The following is a 17,313-nucleotide window of genomic DNA, read 5'->3' on the forward strand; positions in this document are numbered from 1 at the left end:
TCCAGTTCCTCAAGCGTGCCTCCCCCTGTAGAGGCTGGCTCCGCCCACCCCTGGGCTTACACCTGCTCACACTAGCCTGAGCACCTGCCCATCTGTGCGCAGAGCCCCGGGAGAAGCCAGCAGCATCCGCCTGCCTGCCATTCTCCCTGCCCCGGCCCCTCCCAGAGCTGCTGTCTGCCATTGGATGGTAACCAGATGAGACAAGGCAATTTATGACAGCAGCTGTCTCTGTCAAAACCGGATCTCCCTCGCACCAGGGAGAGCTGATTACCCGGAGCCTAGCCCTGCCAGAACCCGGCACTCACAAGGGCAGAGCAGGGGAGACGCTGCCACCCAGATAGGCGGGCAGGGGCGACAGCTGACTTGAGGACTGTTCCTGCCCCCTTGTCGTGGGGAATGCATCATCCTCTGCCCTCCTAGGGCCCCTGCCCATGGCCACTCCCCTGGACCCGCTCGCATGCCTCTGAACTTCGTGAATGGTTTCAGGGAGGAGTAAAGGTGGGCAGAGATGTTTGGCCAAGGTTGGTCCAGGGTCACCATGGCAACAGGAAGCCAGGAGCTCTGTGCTCCTTCCCCTATGCCACAGGCTACCTGTCTCCTGTCCCCTGCTTCCTCTCCACCTTCTTTGCCCTCACCTCCTCGCTGAGTGCCACTGCCCAGGGTTCCCTCTGCAGATTACCCATTCCTTGCCATCCTTGTCCTCTGCCACAAATGTATCCATCTCTCCTGCCTGAGCCTCTTCCGGGTCCAAGCCGACCAGGATGAACTCTCCTTTTGGACACTGTCCAGCTGGCCGTCCTGGATGTTTGCTTCCATAAACATTAAGTGAGTCTGCCATGGCCCAGCCACCATCCGGGGTAGGTGTTGGTGTGGGGCCACAAGGAGTGCAAAAAAGTGTCAGCTCTCTCTTGCTTCTGTGGGAGGACCAGGAAGCAGGAAGTGCTTGTTCCAGAAATTTCAGAGGATGAATAAGACCGCCCCACTTCACCTCAGCAGCTCTGCCCACAGCAGTTCTCCGGCCATTGGGCATAGCTCAGGGTCAACAAATGCCGCACCTCTGGGAGAACCCCCAAGTGCGTGAGTGACAAGCACCTGGGCCCTGGGGCGGGCCAGATCTCCAGGAGCCCTCCCCCTAGCCCAGCTGGTCTGGTGCCATCTCTGTGTTGGGCCTGGGGGCAGCTTTCTTGGTACAGTCTCTGAGTGTTGGGGATGGGGCAGGACCACCTCTACATGGACTAAGAGCCCATCTTTTTACTTATAGATTTGTTCATCCAGATAGACGCACAAGAGAAGTTTCTAGATATAACACGCATCACCTTCCACAGTCTAGGGACACACCCATAAACCCACAGTAAGACAAGTGTCTGGTTCCTCCATACTCAACAAGACGTTCTCGTGCGCTTATTGCTCTCGGCATGTCTGAGGTAGAGGCTTCATCAGCAGTCCCGATGTGCAGATGGGCATTTTGAGGTTCAGAGACAGACAAGGCACCCCAAGGCAGGAGTCTCCACGAGCTCAGCTGGCTGCTCCCACTGCCACCCATCCTTGGCGTCATCTGATCCAGCACCCTCCTCTCCCACCAAAGAAGGCAGCCCTCCCCTCCCTTGCCCGTTTGCAGCCAGAGAGACAGACCAGCCTGTGCTAGGATTCAAACCTGCACCAGGGCCCAGGCACCATCCACACCTCCATGTCTAATCAGTTCATTAAAGCCTTCCTTGCAAACAGTCCCTCTCGCCTGCCCGGACACAGAGACCTCAGCTGCTCCATTTCCAGGAGAGCCCGTTCCTTCCCGGCTGGAGAGGAGTCGGCATAATGCAGGCAGGCAATTTAAACAGCTCCGGCGAAAAACAGCAGTTTCCACTCGCTGCCACTATTACACTTCTCTGCCGCGGCAGGATTGGCCCATAAGTGGGATATCAAGTTTATTACAGCTATTTCCAACCTGTAATTGGTTTTGTGGAACACAAAGGAAGGGAGGTTGGAGAGCGGGAGGAGGTGATATTCCTCCTCCTGGGATTTTTTTTTTTTCGGATGGCAGCACCCAGGGATGTTGGAGAGGTAGCTGATGTTGGAGATTTGTTTGTTTTCAAATTAAAGAACTTCAATTGCCTGGTTGGCCGGCCGGTGGACCCTCACCACTGCTGGCTGGACTCAGTCCATTGGCCATGCTTTTGGGGAGCCACGTGAGGGACCGGCAGGCCCCACTGTGACCAGATTTGCTGGTGAAGGGTAGCTGAAGTATTAGGGTGAGGTCCTGCAACCCCCAGGAGCGTGAAAAGTCGTAGTCTCCAGGGTTGGCTGTTCTGGCATAAGCACACGTTGGATGTTCAGGACAGAAAGTTGCCCATGATTGAGCAGGATCCAAAAAATGTTAGATTGGAAATTCCAGAAGCAAGCGATTCCTAAGCTTTAAAACGGCACCGTGTTAGTGTCATCTCTTCACGCCGCGCACTGTGCTGTGCACACTCATGGCCTGTTAGCCACTTAATAGCCATCTGGGTTATTAGATCAGCCGTTCGAGATCACCTGCTCATATAGCCGCCATTACAGTATACTGTTACATCATTCCAGTTTATTAGCAAATATTGATTTCTTACTGTGCCTATTTTTTTTTTACATTTTTAAAAAAGTTTTGTTTATTTGAAAGATGGAATGATGGGGAGGTGGAGAGAGAGACAGAGACACAGACAGAGAGGGTCTTCTCCCCAAACGTCCACAGCAGCCATGGCCGGACCAGGCTGAAGTCAGAAGCCAGAAGTGACATCCAGGTCTCACACGGTGGGCGGCAGGGACTCCAGTGCCAGAGTCATGCTCTGCTGCTTTCCAGGTCTGGGCCCAGTGCGTGGATCAAACGTGATCACAGGTGCGTGTGCACGGACACAGCACCCAGGGCTCAGGGCACACCCTGGAGGGGGTGGAATGTCACATCTCAGGGTGGGCTGCTGTCAGATGGTCTCTTGCTGTGGTTCTGCTGCTTCGTGCTGCGTGGTCTCAGGCCACTGTCCCAGCGGAGCCAGGCTGCTCCTGCACAGATGGAAATCAGGCGTGGCGGCTGTCCTCTGGCCAGTAAGCGGAGTATTTCTTTTCTTTCCGATGCTTCGAGGGTCTGGCGACTCAGAACATAAACACCCCACCTGCTCATTCTGCCCACCCTGCAGATGTTTGCAGGCTAAGCAGTAAGTACAAACCCCGAGGGCTGCACAGTGAGGGGACCCCCAAGGACCCTGTCCTGCTGCAGCATAGGCACTGGGACACACTCGGTGAAAGGCCTCCTTTTAGATCATTTGGTGAATGAATGAGTGGATTCCTTCATCTCAGGGGCATTTTCAATCCAGGGGAGGAAAAGCCCAATCCCTGCACCTTTGCTGACCAAGAGGACAGCACCAGTGAGCACTGTGTAGCACTCACACTCACCATGGGGCACTCACACTCACCATGGGACACTCACACTCACCATGGGACACTCACATTCATACTCACTGTGGGGCACTCACACTCACCAAGCAGCACTCACACTCACCATGGGACACTCACACTCACCATGGAACACTCACATTCATACTCACTGTGGGGCACTCACACTCACCATGGGGCACTCACACTCACCATGGGACACTCACGCTCACCATGGGACACTCACATTCATACTCACTGTGGGCACTCACACTCACCAAGCAGCACTCACACTCACCATGGGACACTCACACTCACCATGGGACACTCGCACTCACCATGAAGCACTCACTCATACTCATTGTGAGGCACTCACACTTACCGTGGGATACTCACACTCACCATGGGATACTCACTCTCATCGTGGGACACTCACACTCATCATGGGACACTCACACTCACCATGCAGCACTGACACTCACATGGGAAACTCGCACTCGCCACAGAGCACTCACACTCATCATGCAATACTCACACTCACCATGGGACACTCACATTCATACTCACCACAGGACATTCACACTCACCATGGGACACTCGCACTCACTGTGGGGCACTCACACTCACCATGGGACACTCACACTCACTGTGGGGCACTCACACTCACCATGGGATACTCACACTCACCATGGGATACTCACACTCATACTCACTCACCATGGGGCACTCACACTCACCATGGGACACTCACATTCATACTCACTGTGGAGCACTCACACTCACCATGGGACACTCACTGTCACCATGGAACACTCGCATTCACCATGCAGCACTCACTCATACTCATTGTGAGGCACTCACACTTACCGTGGGATACTCACACTCACCATGGGATACTCACTCTCATCGTGGGACACTCACCATGCAGCACTCATACTCACATGGGACACTTGCACTCACCACAGAGCACTCACACTCATCATGCAATACTCACACTCACCATGGGACACTCACATTCATACTCACCACGGGACACTCACACTCACCATGGGACACTCACATTCATACTCACTGTGGGGCATTCACACTCACCAAGCAGCACTCACACTCACCATGGGACACTCATACTCACCATGGGACACTCGCACTCACTGTGGGGCACTCACACTCACCATGGGGCACTCACACTCATACTCACCATGGGACACTCACACTCACTGTGGGGCATTCACACTCACCATGGGATACTCACACTCACCATGGGGCACTCACACTCATACTCACTGTGGGGCATTCACACTCACCATGGGATACTCACACTCACCATGGGGCACTCACACTCACTGTGGGGCACTCACACTCACCATGGGGCACTCACACTCATACTCACTGTGGGGCACTCACACTCACCATGGGACACTCACATTCATACTCACTGTGGGGCACTCACACTCAATGTGGGGCACTCACATTCACTGTGGGGCACTCACAGTCAATGTGGGGCACTCACACTTACCATGGGACACTCACACTCACCATGGGACACTCACATTCATACTCACTGTGGGCACTCACACTCACCAAGCAGAACTCACACTCACCATGGGACACTCACACTCACCATGGGACACTCGCACTCACTGTGGGGGCACTCACACTCACCATGGGACACTCACTGTCACCATGGGACACTCACATTCACCATGAAGCACTCACTCATACTCATTGTGAGGCACTCACACTTACCGTGGGATACTCACACTCACCATGGGATACTCACTCTCATCGTGGGACACTCACACTCATCGTGGGACACTCACACTCACCATGCAGCACTGACACTCACATGGGAAACTCGCACTCGCCACAGAGCACTCACACTCATCATGCAATACTCACACTCACCATGGGACACTCACATTCATACTCACCACGGGACACTCACACTCACCATGGGACACTCGCACTCACTGTGGGGCACTCACACTCACCATGGGACACTCACACTCACTGTGGGGCACTCACACTCACCATGGGATACTCACACTCACCATGGGATACTCACACTCATACTCACTCACCATGGGGCACTCACACTCACCATGGGACACTCACATTCATACTCACTGTGGAGCACTCACACTCACCATGGGACACTCACTGTCACCATGGAACACTCGCATTCACCATGCAGCACTCACTCATACTCATTGTGAGGCACTCACACTTACCGTGGGATACTCACACTCACCATGGGATACTCACTCTCATCGTGGGACACTCACCATGCAGCACTCACACTCACATGGGACACTTGCACTCACCACAGAGCACTCACACTCATCATGCAATACTCACACTCACCATGGGACACTCACATTCATACTCACCACGGGACACTCACACTCACCATGGGACACTCACATTCATACTCACTGTGGGGCATTCACACTCACCAAGCAGCACTCACACTCACCATGGGACACTCATACTCACCATGGGACACTCGCACTCACTGTGGGGCACTCACACTCACCATGGGGCACTCACACTCATACTCACCATGGGACACTCACACTCACTGTGGATACTCACACTCACCATGGGGCACTCACACTCATACTCACTGTGGGGCATTCACACTCACCATGGGATACTCACACTCACCATGGGGCACTCACACTCACTGTGGGGCACTCACACTCACCATGGGACACTCACACTCATACTCACTGTGGGGCACTCACACTCACCATGGGACACTCACATTCACTGTGGGACACTCACACTCACTGTGGGGCACTCACACTCACCATGGGACACTCTCACTCACTGTGGAGCACTCACACTCACCGTGGGGCAGTGCTTGGCTCCCTGTGAGTATCCTTCATCTCTGAGTACCACACGGCCACCTGCTGCAGCGGTCACCGTCTATCCCCTCCCCTGGTCCCTGTGCTGATGGTGCGGGCTGTGGGTCCCGACAGGAGGTGAACAAGGTCAGGAGGGCCCTGGACCTGTGTGAGCTCATTTCTTTTTCCTCCTTCCCTGGCTGCCGGCCTCAGGCCGAGATTGGGAGGAGATTTCTTTAAAAAAATAAATAAATAAAATCAAAAGAAAGGTTGATTGATTGACTTAAAGATCAGAGCCACAGAAAGGAAGAAAGAGAAGGGAGACAGAATCCCCTCTCTGCTGCTTTGCTCCCCAAATGCTTACAAACCGACTAGTCTGGGCCAAGGCAAAGCCAGGAGCCCAGGATGGTATCAGGGTCTTGGAGAGACATTTCTAGAAGGAAACGGGAGGTGACCCCCAGCCCACTGGCAGCCTAGCACCTACCCACCCACCAGCTTCTTCTGCAAGGCCTTTAACTAGCAGGTTCTCAGATGGCCACTGGCCCCACGGCCTGGGCTGAGAATACAACTTGCTGTCCCTCTTCCTCCATTTCCAGGGCCACGGTCAGCGACTCCAGGACCCCCCCAGTGAACCCCCATACCTAGCCACAAAGAAGAGGCTGTCAATCAAACCCCAGGAACACCAAGCTTGCCCTTGAGATCCCCTGGCTAGGCCTCCTGCCGCGATTTATGGCTCAGGCGCTTTATCTGGGGCGTGCGGGGGGTGTGCTCACGTGGGTGCGGGCGTATTTTCCTGGTAATAAAACCCTCAGCCCGGAGAATAAATTTGAGAGGACAGTTTTACAGAGAAGAGTTTTTCTCTTTTGTGCAATAAAAAAAATGGAGTAAAATTTGAGATGGGGACGATAAGGGCTGCTGTACTTTCAAAGGGGATTAAAGGAGGGTACCTGAGAGAGACAGGATGTGGGTGGTGGGATGACTGGACAGCACCTCTCAGGCCCCCGCTGGCCTCCCTGAGCCCCCTGGTGGGCGGAGCTCACAGGTGCCTGAGCTCACCTCTGCTGCCCAGTCAGGTGGACTGGGAGACCTACCCAGGGAACCAGCATCAGGTGCCCAGGGTGGCTCTGGCACCTTGCTCTGTGCATGCCTCAGTGTGTTCATCTGCAAAATGGGGTGACAGGGATGCTGTCATCTGCTGCTCTGATGACTTCCTGAGCACTGGGTGGGCCACGCAGAGCCATGGGTGGGAGGTGGGGGGTGCTGTGCCCCGACAGGGAAAGGGCTCTTGGGGGCAAATGCTGAAAGTCAATAACTGGGCCAGTCACCCAGATGCAGCAGTCACCTCCAGAGCTGGCGGGGAGGGGGCGCACAACCCTCTCCTGGTTGAAGACCAAGACAAGTCATGTGGTGGCCAAGGGTGGGGGTCCCTGGAGGGGCCACTTCAGGCTGGTGTATGGAGAAGCAGGAAGATGCTTTGGACCAGGCCTGGCTGGCTCCAAACTCGCTGCCCAGTTTCCCCATGAGCCCCACGATCAAGCTAGGTGCAGCTTGATTCTCAGGGTAAAGGATGTGTGCCAATGTGGAGAGTCCAGTCTGGCCTCTTCTTCTAGAAGGTTCTTGCTGTCTCCAGAAGAGGCAGGGTGAGAGGTTGTGTGCCCTGCCTTCTGACAGCTCTGAGGCAAACAGGTGAGAAGCTCCAGGTCTTCAGAGGGCCAGCTGTCAAGTCTGCAAGCTCTGAGCTGAGTGTACTAAGTCCTGTTGTGGCCGCTCTCCCTCCAACCCCAACGCTCTGGGATCTTGGAGCTTGAGGCCACACCAGCATCCCTGAACCTTCCGCTACCCACGAGCCTGAAAGGCCAGGGAAGGTGGCACACACATGTACACAATTGGTGCTAAATAATTGCTGGCTGGATGGCATTGACTATGTTGCCTGAGGCACCTGCACCAGGCAGGTGTGCTCAGGGGGACCCAGCTGTGCCTGGAGCTGGGGTTCCCAAACAGAGCATCCCAGCCCCAGCTGCCCCCTTTGCCTGCTGAAGCCGCACTCGTCCCAGCCCTGGCTCCTGGAAGAAAATGGGTCCACTCAGCTGCCCACACCCCCTGCCTCCTCTGCCTCCCCCATCCTCCTGCCTCCAGCACGCAGAGCCGCAGGGAGTTAATTCCGCTTCTCCAGGCCCAGGCATGAGGCCTCCCCGTTGCAGGCTGTTAGCGCGGAGCCCAGCTGGGCGGCGAGAGGCTGCAGGCTCCCAGTCTATAATAGAGTTGCTGAGACAAGCGGAAAGCTGCAGCCGGGTAAACAGATAAATAATTGAAGCCCTGACAACACATACCTTGCTGCTTTGTGGAGTAACACTTTCATTAACGGAGGCAGCGCGGGCAGCCGGGGATGCAGCGGAGGCTGGGGGCCAGGGACCACTGTGGCCCGCTTGCTGGCTTTTCGGGGACTGGAGACAGGGGGCCAACCAGCCCTTGGTGTTTGTGGTCACCTGCTGAGGTCCCCTGTGCCTGGTGCCTTGGGGACATCCTGGCTCCCTCCTGGCCCATCATGAAGGCAGCCAGTAGAGAGGCGACACTGCTCTCTTCCCTCCATCCCCCATGGGGGCCCCTCCCTCTCCTCCACCTGCCTCCATCTCCCAGTACCCTCCTGGGAACCAGATTTCCTCCTCCATGGGACCTTGGGCCTTGGAAACAAGGAGCTCACTTATCCAGGAGCCCAGCAGTGGTCCAGAGGGTTACCACTCAGCAGCATGCGCTGCTGTCACCTGTTTCGGGGCCTTTGCTGCTACCTGGGAGGCCCTCCCACCTTTTACTTTGTCATTCCTTCTGATGGCAACTTAGACATGGCTTCTTCCAGGAAGCCCTCGGTGATTGCCTTGTCCCTGCTCTAGGCTCCCCTGTCATTGCAAACCTCTCTTTGGAAAATCTATCAGAAATACTTTTGTCTCCCTGTGAGATCTTGGAACCACGCCTGCCCCTCCACCTCCAGCTCCCACTTCCCCTTGCTTCTTCTCCATCCAGCCTGTTCCCTCATTCCTTCTTTTCAGTAGCCCCGGAAGGCTTGGGGGTCAGACTGGGAGCTATTTGCACACTTTCTGGCCCTGTCCACCACTCCCTAAGCTTTGCTGGCCATCCCTGCAAGGTGGGCCCAAGGGCAGTGCCTGGTACAGGAGAGGAGGCAGCTCTGCTCCTGTTTGGAGTCCCGGTTGCACGTCAGGGAGGTGAGGGCAGGTTTCCCTCTGCCGAGGGAGGGTTGCAGCAATGACTGACAGCTGGGGCAAGGGAGTGCTGGAGCTCCTGGGTGTGGACAGCACGGGCAGTCCCAGCCCGCTTCTCCCCAGCAACCAGGGGCAAGAGGTGGCCGGGGCTGGCTGGGCACTCACCAGGCCGGGCACTCACTGTGCTGCCCTCACTCTGTGGCAGGTGACCGAGGGCGGTACCATCAAACAGAAGATTTTCACCTTCGACGCCATGTTCTCCACCAACTACTCCCACATGGAGAACTACCGCAAGAGGGAGGACCTGGTGTACCAGTCCACAGTGAGGTGAGCTCCGGGGTCAGGATGGGGCGGCGGGGAGTGGGGGCGGCAGGGTTGGCACGCAGGCAGGGGCTTCCTTCACAGCCAGCTCTCAGCGCTCTGGGCTGCGTGTCCCCGTGGCTGGGAGACAGAGCTGGGGCCCTCTCCCTGCAGCGGCAGCCTCTGGAGGGGTGAGGCAGGGGAGGATCAGGCCCCAACCCCCACCCACCATCGGCACCCTGGGCCAGCTCTCCCAGTGATCCCACAGGGTGGGTTTGCAGGTAAGGACACTCAGGCAGGACCAGAGAGGGTGAGCAGACTCTGAAGTCACACAGCCAGGAATAGCAGGGCTGGAGTGAACTCATACCCCAGGCCTTAGGGCCTTAGGGATCCCAGCCAGGAATGAGGACAGAAACAGCAGTGGGCGGGGAAAGGAGTGGATGCAACCCCCGGGTCATCAGGGGGCCCGAGTTCAGTACGGATTGAGAGGGGTGTGCCTAAAATATGCAAGCGCATCCGTGACACCTAGGAGATTACAACACCTGTGACCCCTGCATCACCCAGGACAGTTGGTCACAATCAAGAGGAAGAAGGAGGGAGGGCCAGCACAGCACCAGGGCTTGCAGGGAGGACGCGGCCACAGTGCATGCCAGGGCTCATGGCGGAGGGGAAATAGCTAGCCCTGAAAGCCACGGACCTCTCCAAGCTTCCTGGGACCCCAACTCTGCAGGGAGTCCCTGCACCCCCAGGCCTGGCCCCTCTGGACTCCAAGATGGAAACCCCCAGAGGCTGTGCAGAAAACCCCAGGCCCCCCGCCAACATTCCTCATGTCCCCGGAGTGTTGAAAGCACAGCCCTGGGACTCCAAGATCTGAGTCCAAACCCCAGCCCAGATGCTGCTCCTTGGCAGCGCACACAACCCCAGCCACTTGGTTCCAAATGCCACGGAACGCCCAGTGTGGAGTGTGAATGCTGGGGTGGGTGTTCAGTGGCCTGAATTCCAACTGACTTCTGCCAGCTGGGATCCATGGATGCCTGGGCTGAATTTCCAGGAGGGAGCGAGCCCAGACACCTGCTATAGCCTCCTCAGGGTCCATTAAGTTCGGCCAGGCAAGGGGCCAGTGTGGACCACTCCCTTCCCCCAGCAGGAAAAAGCTTCCAAAATCACCTTGTCTGTGACGCCCATAAACCTTGCATTAACTTTCTCTGAGCTTCATAAATGATCCTTTGAACGCTGGCAGTATGTTTTTTTTATTATTATTATTATTATTATTATTATTATTATTATTATTATTTTCTCTAGCTCCATTTTTTTTTTTTCTTTTCCCAAGGGGTCAGGGTTCAACAAGGTCAAGAGACCAAGGACCTCCTCCAGAATGACACGATCTTGCTCAGACCTCTTTCTACAGGAACCTTATTTGATAGCTGGGGAAGCAGAGGCCCAAGGTCACACAGCACAGGGGCTTCTCAGGATGTCAGGGACCAGGCATCCCTCCAATCCAAGCCTTTTCCCTGAACCTCTGCGACACAGAGCACCCCAGGAGTGAAGGTCCCAGCCCCTCTGGCTTGGCCCACCATGTCACAGCCAGCAGGACTGGGAGAGCACCACGCTGAGCTCCACACTGCAGGGCCCCCCAGCAAGCTGGTGGTGGGGCACCCGGGACTCCGTATTTACATATAAATGAAGATATTTACAAATTAATGCAACTCCGTTCGAGAAGGTCCCAGCTCACAGCTGTCTGAGCCGCTCCCTCTTCAGCTGGGGAAAGTGGAGAGAAGACGAGGCTGCAGACTGCACCAGGAATGGCAGACAGCAGTTTCCTGGGGAGGAGAGGGGTCCGAGCAAGGAGCCCCTGAGACTCCTGAGCAGGTGGGATCCCAGGGGCGTGACCGTGGGTGAGTTACTTCCCCTCCCCGCCCCTGGGAACCCAGAACTAGGATGGAGCGGGCAAGCATGGGCTGCTTCCAGACATACTTTCCTGCACATCCTGTGGGATCCTGGTGTACAGTGCCGAGGCATAGGGCAGGAGAACTCGGAAGGGGCGGTTTTACCTGGAGTCACGGAGGCTGTCAGCCCCCAAAGCCAGACAGCTCCACAGATTCTCCAAGAGACCCAAGGCTAAATGGTGCCTCTACAGTGCAGGGTGCAGGACCTGGGAGGGACAGAGACGCCGGGTGCTATTCAGGGGGAACTCCCCTGGGAGGCTGGTTCTCAGGCTAAGACTCCTAGGAAGTGGGTCTAGCAGGTGTCACCACCCCCTACCCTCCCTCTTAGGGCACTGCCAACAGGTCGCAATCTTCCCTGGACTTCCCCAAGCCACTGCACTGAAAGTGCCAGGGACCTGGACCCACCACCCTGACTGTGAGAGGAAGTAGCTGATACACCTTGGGTGCCTTCCCCCTTCTGGTGGGACCAGGTATGTCGCCGTGTCTCATCAAGGCAGGGGTCTAGCAACCCAAGGCACCCATATTGGCTTCCTTCACCCCTTTCCATCTTCCTGGGGTGTCATCCCTCACTCCCAGGTCTGCTTCTCAGGGAGTCACCCCAAGGCAGGGCAACAGAGCCAACACAGGTGCTCACCCACCGTCCTGACCTCCACATCCTCCTTGGCTCTGCCTCGCTGCTTGGCACCAGGCTGGGCACAGGTAGGAGTGGAGTGAGGGCTCTGCCCTGTGAGCACAGGTGAACTGTGGGCAAAGCTCCCTGGTGTCGGGAAGGAGACGAGCTTTCCGTCCTGCCCCTCTGGGTGCCTGTCTGGGGTCTCCAGAGCAACAGGGCAAGAGTGGAAGGAGGCCAGTGGGGGGTCTGAAGCCTGTGTCTGTTCCTCTCTGCATCCATTCCCTTCCTCATGCATGAGGGCCACCTGTCACAGAGCCTGTCACGCGACCTGCTCCAGAGGAAGGTCACGGTCCTTCTTGCACCTGCTGAGGTACGGGTCAGCCTGCGGTGTTTGGGGGCATATTGTTGAACCCCACCCCCTGCTGCCATCGCCACACACCTTGTCCACTGCCCTTGGCCAACGAGGCTCCTTTGGTTCATCCAGGTTCAGTTTCGGTGCTGCTTCCTCCAGGAAGCCGCTCTTGCGTGCTAAGATTCACTCATCCTTTAACACTTCCAAGTTTGTCCCCAAAAGTCTAGAAGTCCCACAGGCCCTGGCATAGCACCCCACACTCACACACACTGGTGGGTGACTTGTAAATGTCTGTGGGGTGTGTGAGGGTGGATACCACCCTCTCCCCACCCCTTGGAGGACCGGGATGACTTTGGAAGAGGCATTCAGGCCTCGGGGCTTCCCTGAACAGCCGCATCGTTCATTCCTCCCAGAGTGAGTAGGAACGGGAGTTAGAAGCAGTGACAAAGCACAGACAGGCCTGGTGTGTGAGGCTTACAGCCACGAGGGTGGACTCAGGAATGTGGCAAAACAGCGAGGGGGGTGGGCAGTGTGAGGGATGGGCGTGGTGAAGGGCTTGACCGGGGAGGATGAGGGACCGGGGAGGATGAGGGACCGGGGAGGATGAGGGACCGGGGAGGTGGCTCCACAGCTTCTCTGGGGAGATGCCCTCTATGCAGAGATGAAAAGGAGCAGCCCCGCAGGCTTACGGGTGGAAGAGGTACCCCAGGCTGAGGGAGCAAAGGCCCTGGGGTGACCTAAGAGCCTCCCCGGACGCAGGGTGCCCAGGACACAAGGGGCAGGGAGGAGGAGGCAACCTGGCCCCTCAGCAGCACGGCCCGATGTGACCCATAGAAGCCTCCCTGGCTGCTGAGCCAAGAGTGTGGGTTGGAGGTTCCAGGACAGAAGGAGACAGAGGCCTTTGCAAGGGAGGCCCAGGGCCTGATTCCCTTGCCCAGTGAGTATGCATGAGGACCACACCCTCTGGGTGTGCAGGGCAGGGCCTGGGCTGCAGGAGGAGGGCAGAGCAGAGCTCCACCTCCCTGACCCCAGGGAGGCTGGGGAGGAAGCCAGTCAGGGCGAGGAGACAGAGGGTGGGCGTGTCGGGAGACTCAACAGTGCAGTGGGCACACACACTGTGAGAGCAGAAAGGACCCTGGTCCACGCAGGAGTCCGGGCCAGCCCCGCATCCCAGGTACTCAAAGGTCGTGCCCTCCGTTCGTGGTCCAGTGGCCTCTGACCTGCCTCTAGCACTTGGCTGTATCCTTTCTATCCTACTAACCCTGAGAGAAGAACAATAAATATTTGTAAAAGAAAGGCGAGAGAGTGTAGGGCGATAAGTAGCTATCAACGCAAGGACACACTCAGACATGGGATGCCAAGAAGGGGGACATCACACAGAGGGGCATCCACAGTGGTTCTGGACGTGGAGAGTAGGTTTGACCCAGAGGTGCTGGAAGCCTGTGTGTGCCGGGGCGCAGGGGTGGGAGTGAGCCCCAGGAGTGATGGGGCCACTCCCTCTGCACAGACAATGTGCCCTGCTCTGCCCACCCAAAGAACAAGACGGACTTGACCATAGCAGGCATGTTGACCGTGTCATCTTAAGAGCCGACTTTGCCTTTGTAAAGTTCAGTGTTCCTTCTATAATTCTGTCTATGAATGCGCAGTCTGCTCTCTTTCTCCGCTGATGGCACAGAGCGAAGCGTCATGGTCCCTCCTGGCTGATTTGAAAGTCTGAATTCTAGCATTCCAGCTCCCCTGACACATTATCTCAGACATACGGCCTTCTTCCTCCAAACACGCCTAACAGGTGCCGCTCACACACGAGCGCGCCTTCATTTATTCTGCTCATCTGATCACTCAGCCGACACACACGCACACACACACTGGGCTAGACCCCTGACAGCAGGGCAAACACAGGTCCTGCCCTGAGGAAACCAGTGCGATCACAGCCTCTCCTGGCCCTGCCCTCTGTCTCCCTCCAGAACTCATCCAGGAATGAGAGTGAGAGGGGCGGTGTCAGAGGAGCGCTTGTGTGTTAACACCCTAGGCTCTTGGCTGACCTTCAGCCTCAAGTGGGCACCAGGATCCCTTCTCCAAAGCAGGAGGGGAAGGTGGCAGTTCTGCCCCCAGCCACTAGGGCGAATTAGGCCCCTTGATCCATGAGATGGACGGTCTACACTGCAGACCAGTCCAAGAACGCCCTCGCTTTAACGTCACCTTGGAAGCTACAAAAAAAATTACGAATTCTTGGGCCCTACCAAGAGAGGGGATCAGGAACCCCAGCTGTTGGCAGTCAGATTTGGAAAGCTCTGCTCCACTCACTGCCTTCACCTGCTCCCACACTCACATCAAAGCCAAAGACTCCTGTGGGAAGCTCCTGGGCATGGATTATTCCAGCTGCTGGTGGCAGCTGGTGGCTGACATGCAGTGGCTCTGAAGTCCCTAGAGCCAGGTCCAATTGGTTGGAGATGAGGAAAGAGCTGGACTAGCCAGTGGCCTCACAGCCCATTCCCCTGGGGACAGACGGCCTGACCCAGGGCCTGGTGGCCCCAAGTGCCCACGCCACTCGGAGTCATCCCCAGGGCAATTTCAACTGCCCAGGTGCCAGGCTGGGCAGAGCTACCTGAGTGCGGTGGGGGAGGTGCGGGCAGGATCATCTCCCTCACGGGGGTCCTGGAAGAGGGTGCCCGGCTCTCTGCCTGAGCTGCTGAACAAGGATAGGGGCTGTGCCAGCCCCCTAAGTAAGGCTCTGCCCGGGCTGGGAGCTCAGTGTGGGTACTCAGCTGCCCTCCTGGGTTTTGCCTGTTGGGGCAGGGCCCCCCTTTCTGTCTTACCGATAAGCCCATTTACTTGCCCCTGCTGCTCTGCCTAAACCCTTTCGGAAAGAGACACTCTCCCCACCCCACCCCCCCGACTGCCAGCTCCCGCTTCCCCCAGCCTGTTAGACCCACAGAGCCCCAGTAGGGCTTCCCACACCCCACAGTGGGGAGCACCCTGCCTTCTCGTGTTGGCCACTCTCCCATCTCCCACCCCCGCCAAGACCGTGAGCAACCCGGGAGGACCAGGCCCTTGCTGCCTGCACAGGCGACCTCCCGTGGAGGATGGCCTCACCCCCCACCCCCCGCTAGCAGAGCACACACGCTTTCCTTCTGTTCCTTCTCTGCCCGTCTCCTTGACTGTCTTCCTGGCACTGTGTCCTGTGTTTCCGCAGTTCTCCTCGCCAAGGGTCTCACTCCCCCAAGGATGTGTCTGTCCTCACCCTCTGTAGCTCAGCCACATGCCTGCACCTGCCCCTGCACACCTGTGCACCTCTGGGTTTGTAGCCCCAGAATCCTCTGCAGCACAGACCCTGGATCTTCAGGCCCCAGGGGTCTCCAGGAGGTCTCCATTTCCACATTTGGTACCACTGGTGGGCACAAGATTTCCTTGGTCTTAAGCAAATGGAAGCATTTGAGGCAGGAAATTGCGAGGTGTTCCATTGAATCCCCAGCTGTTACCAAGCAGCCACCATCCTCCCATTCTGTATTTGCCCTTGACGCTCAAGGAGACCCCTTTGGACTCCCTGAACTCACCCTTCACCCACTAGCTACCTGCCCCAGGGGCAAGAAAGCACATGTGCAGCTGTCTGCTGCCCTCTGGTGATGCTCTAGGAAATTGCAACTGGGGGGTCTCCATCCCTCCTGCTTCCAGTGACCAGGGACCAGCCAGCTTGTCTCCCAGGGAGGCTTCCTTCACCTCAGAGTCCTCAGCTCCCAGCAGAAGGCCTCAGGAAGTGCTGTTAAGTTAATGGTGCAACAGATTCTCTAGAGGAGGAATTACCATTTCAAACAGTCAGCAAAACATGTGCCGGGCAGATCTCAGGCCCTGCGTATGGGGTCAAGCTGAGCCCAGAAGAAGAGAGGGCCTGGTCCATGAGCCCAGAGAGCCTCCCAACCAGGCAGCCCTCCCCTCCCCTGCAGGCCCCCAGCTAACAGAGGGGCGGTGGTGGGGATACAGGGTGATGGTGCCTTCCTTGCAGGTGCCATCTCAGTGCTCAGTGTCAGACCCGCACTGGACAGGTGGCACAAAGTCAGTTCTCATGTATGCGTCCCGTGTATGCGGCACATCTCACTCCTACAGGAGAACGAGTGTGAACCCCACCCAACCCCCTTGGTGGCAGGGGGATGTATTTGTTTAACCGCAGACATCAGGGGAACAGAGCTCCTGTCCCCATGGAGATAATGTCCCCAGGGCCGCGCTGACCATGCAGGGATGAGCTCTGCCAGGAAGACAGATCCCTTGCTGTAACCTGGGCAGCAAGAAAAGCAGCCACATGGAGGGCAGGGAGTGAGCTTCCTGGCAGAAGAAGAAGCAAACAATGGGACCATGCACTTAATCCAAGGACAAGGGAGTTGGGTGAGCCCTCCCACAGGGCAGGAGAAGGCACAGACAAGCAAGAGACCAGAGCCCATGGCTTCTGGAACTTTCTGCTAAAGCAGGGACTCTTTTTTCAGTGCACTGGGGTGGATGCAGCTGCTGATGCCCAGGCACGGACCCACAACATCACAGCTGTGCATTGCCCAGCGTGATCCCAGTCTGCGGGCCAGAGTGGGACGCTCAGGTAGAACATTCTGGGTCCTTGCAGAGACTGCGTGGTGATGCGAGTGACACAGGGTCCTGGAAA

The 17,313-nt window shown here is 56.8% G+C and overlaps 1 protein-coding gene across 1 annotated transcript in view; it reads left to right on the plus strand.

The window, feature by feature from the left end:
- IGSF21 (immunoglobin superfamily member 21) overlaps positions 1-17,313 on the plus strand; it is a 213,012-nt gene that overhangs the window by 135,540 nt on the left and 60,159 nt on the right. The window contains exon 3 of the mRNA XM_040987698.1: positions 9,663-9,784. Coding sequence (XP_040843632.1) covers positions 9,663-9,784 — 122 coding nt within the window. The remainder of the gene's footprint in view (positions 1-9,662; positions 9,785-17,313) is intronic.

This window comes from Ochotona curzoniae, unplaced genomic scaffold, assembly GCF_017591425.1.
Source record: "Ochotona curzoniae isolate NIBS_2020 unplaced genomic scaffold, NIBS_Ocur_1.0 contig_4792, whole genome shotgun sequence".
Lineage (NCBI taxonomy): Eukaryota > Metazoa > Chordata > Mammalia > Lagomorpha > Ochotonidae > Ochotona > Ochotona curzoniae.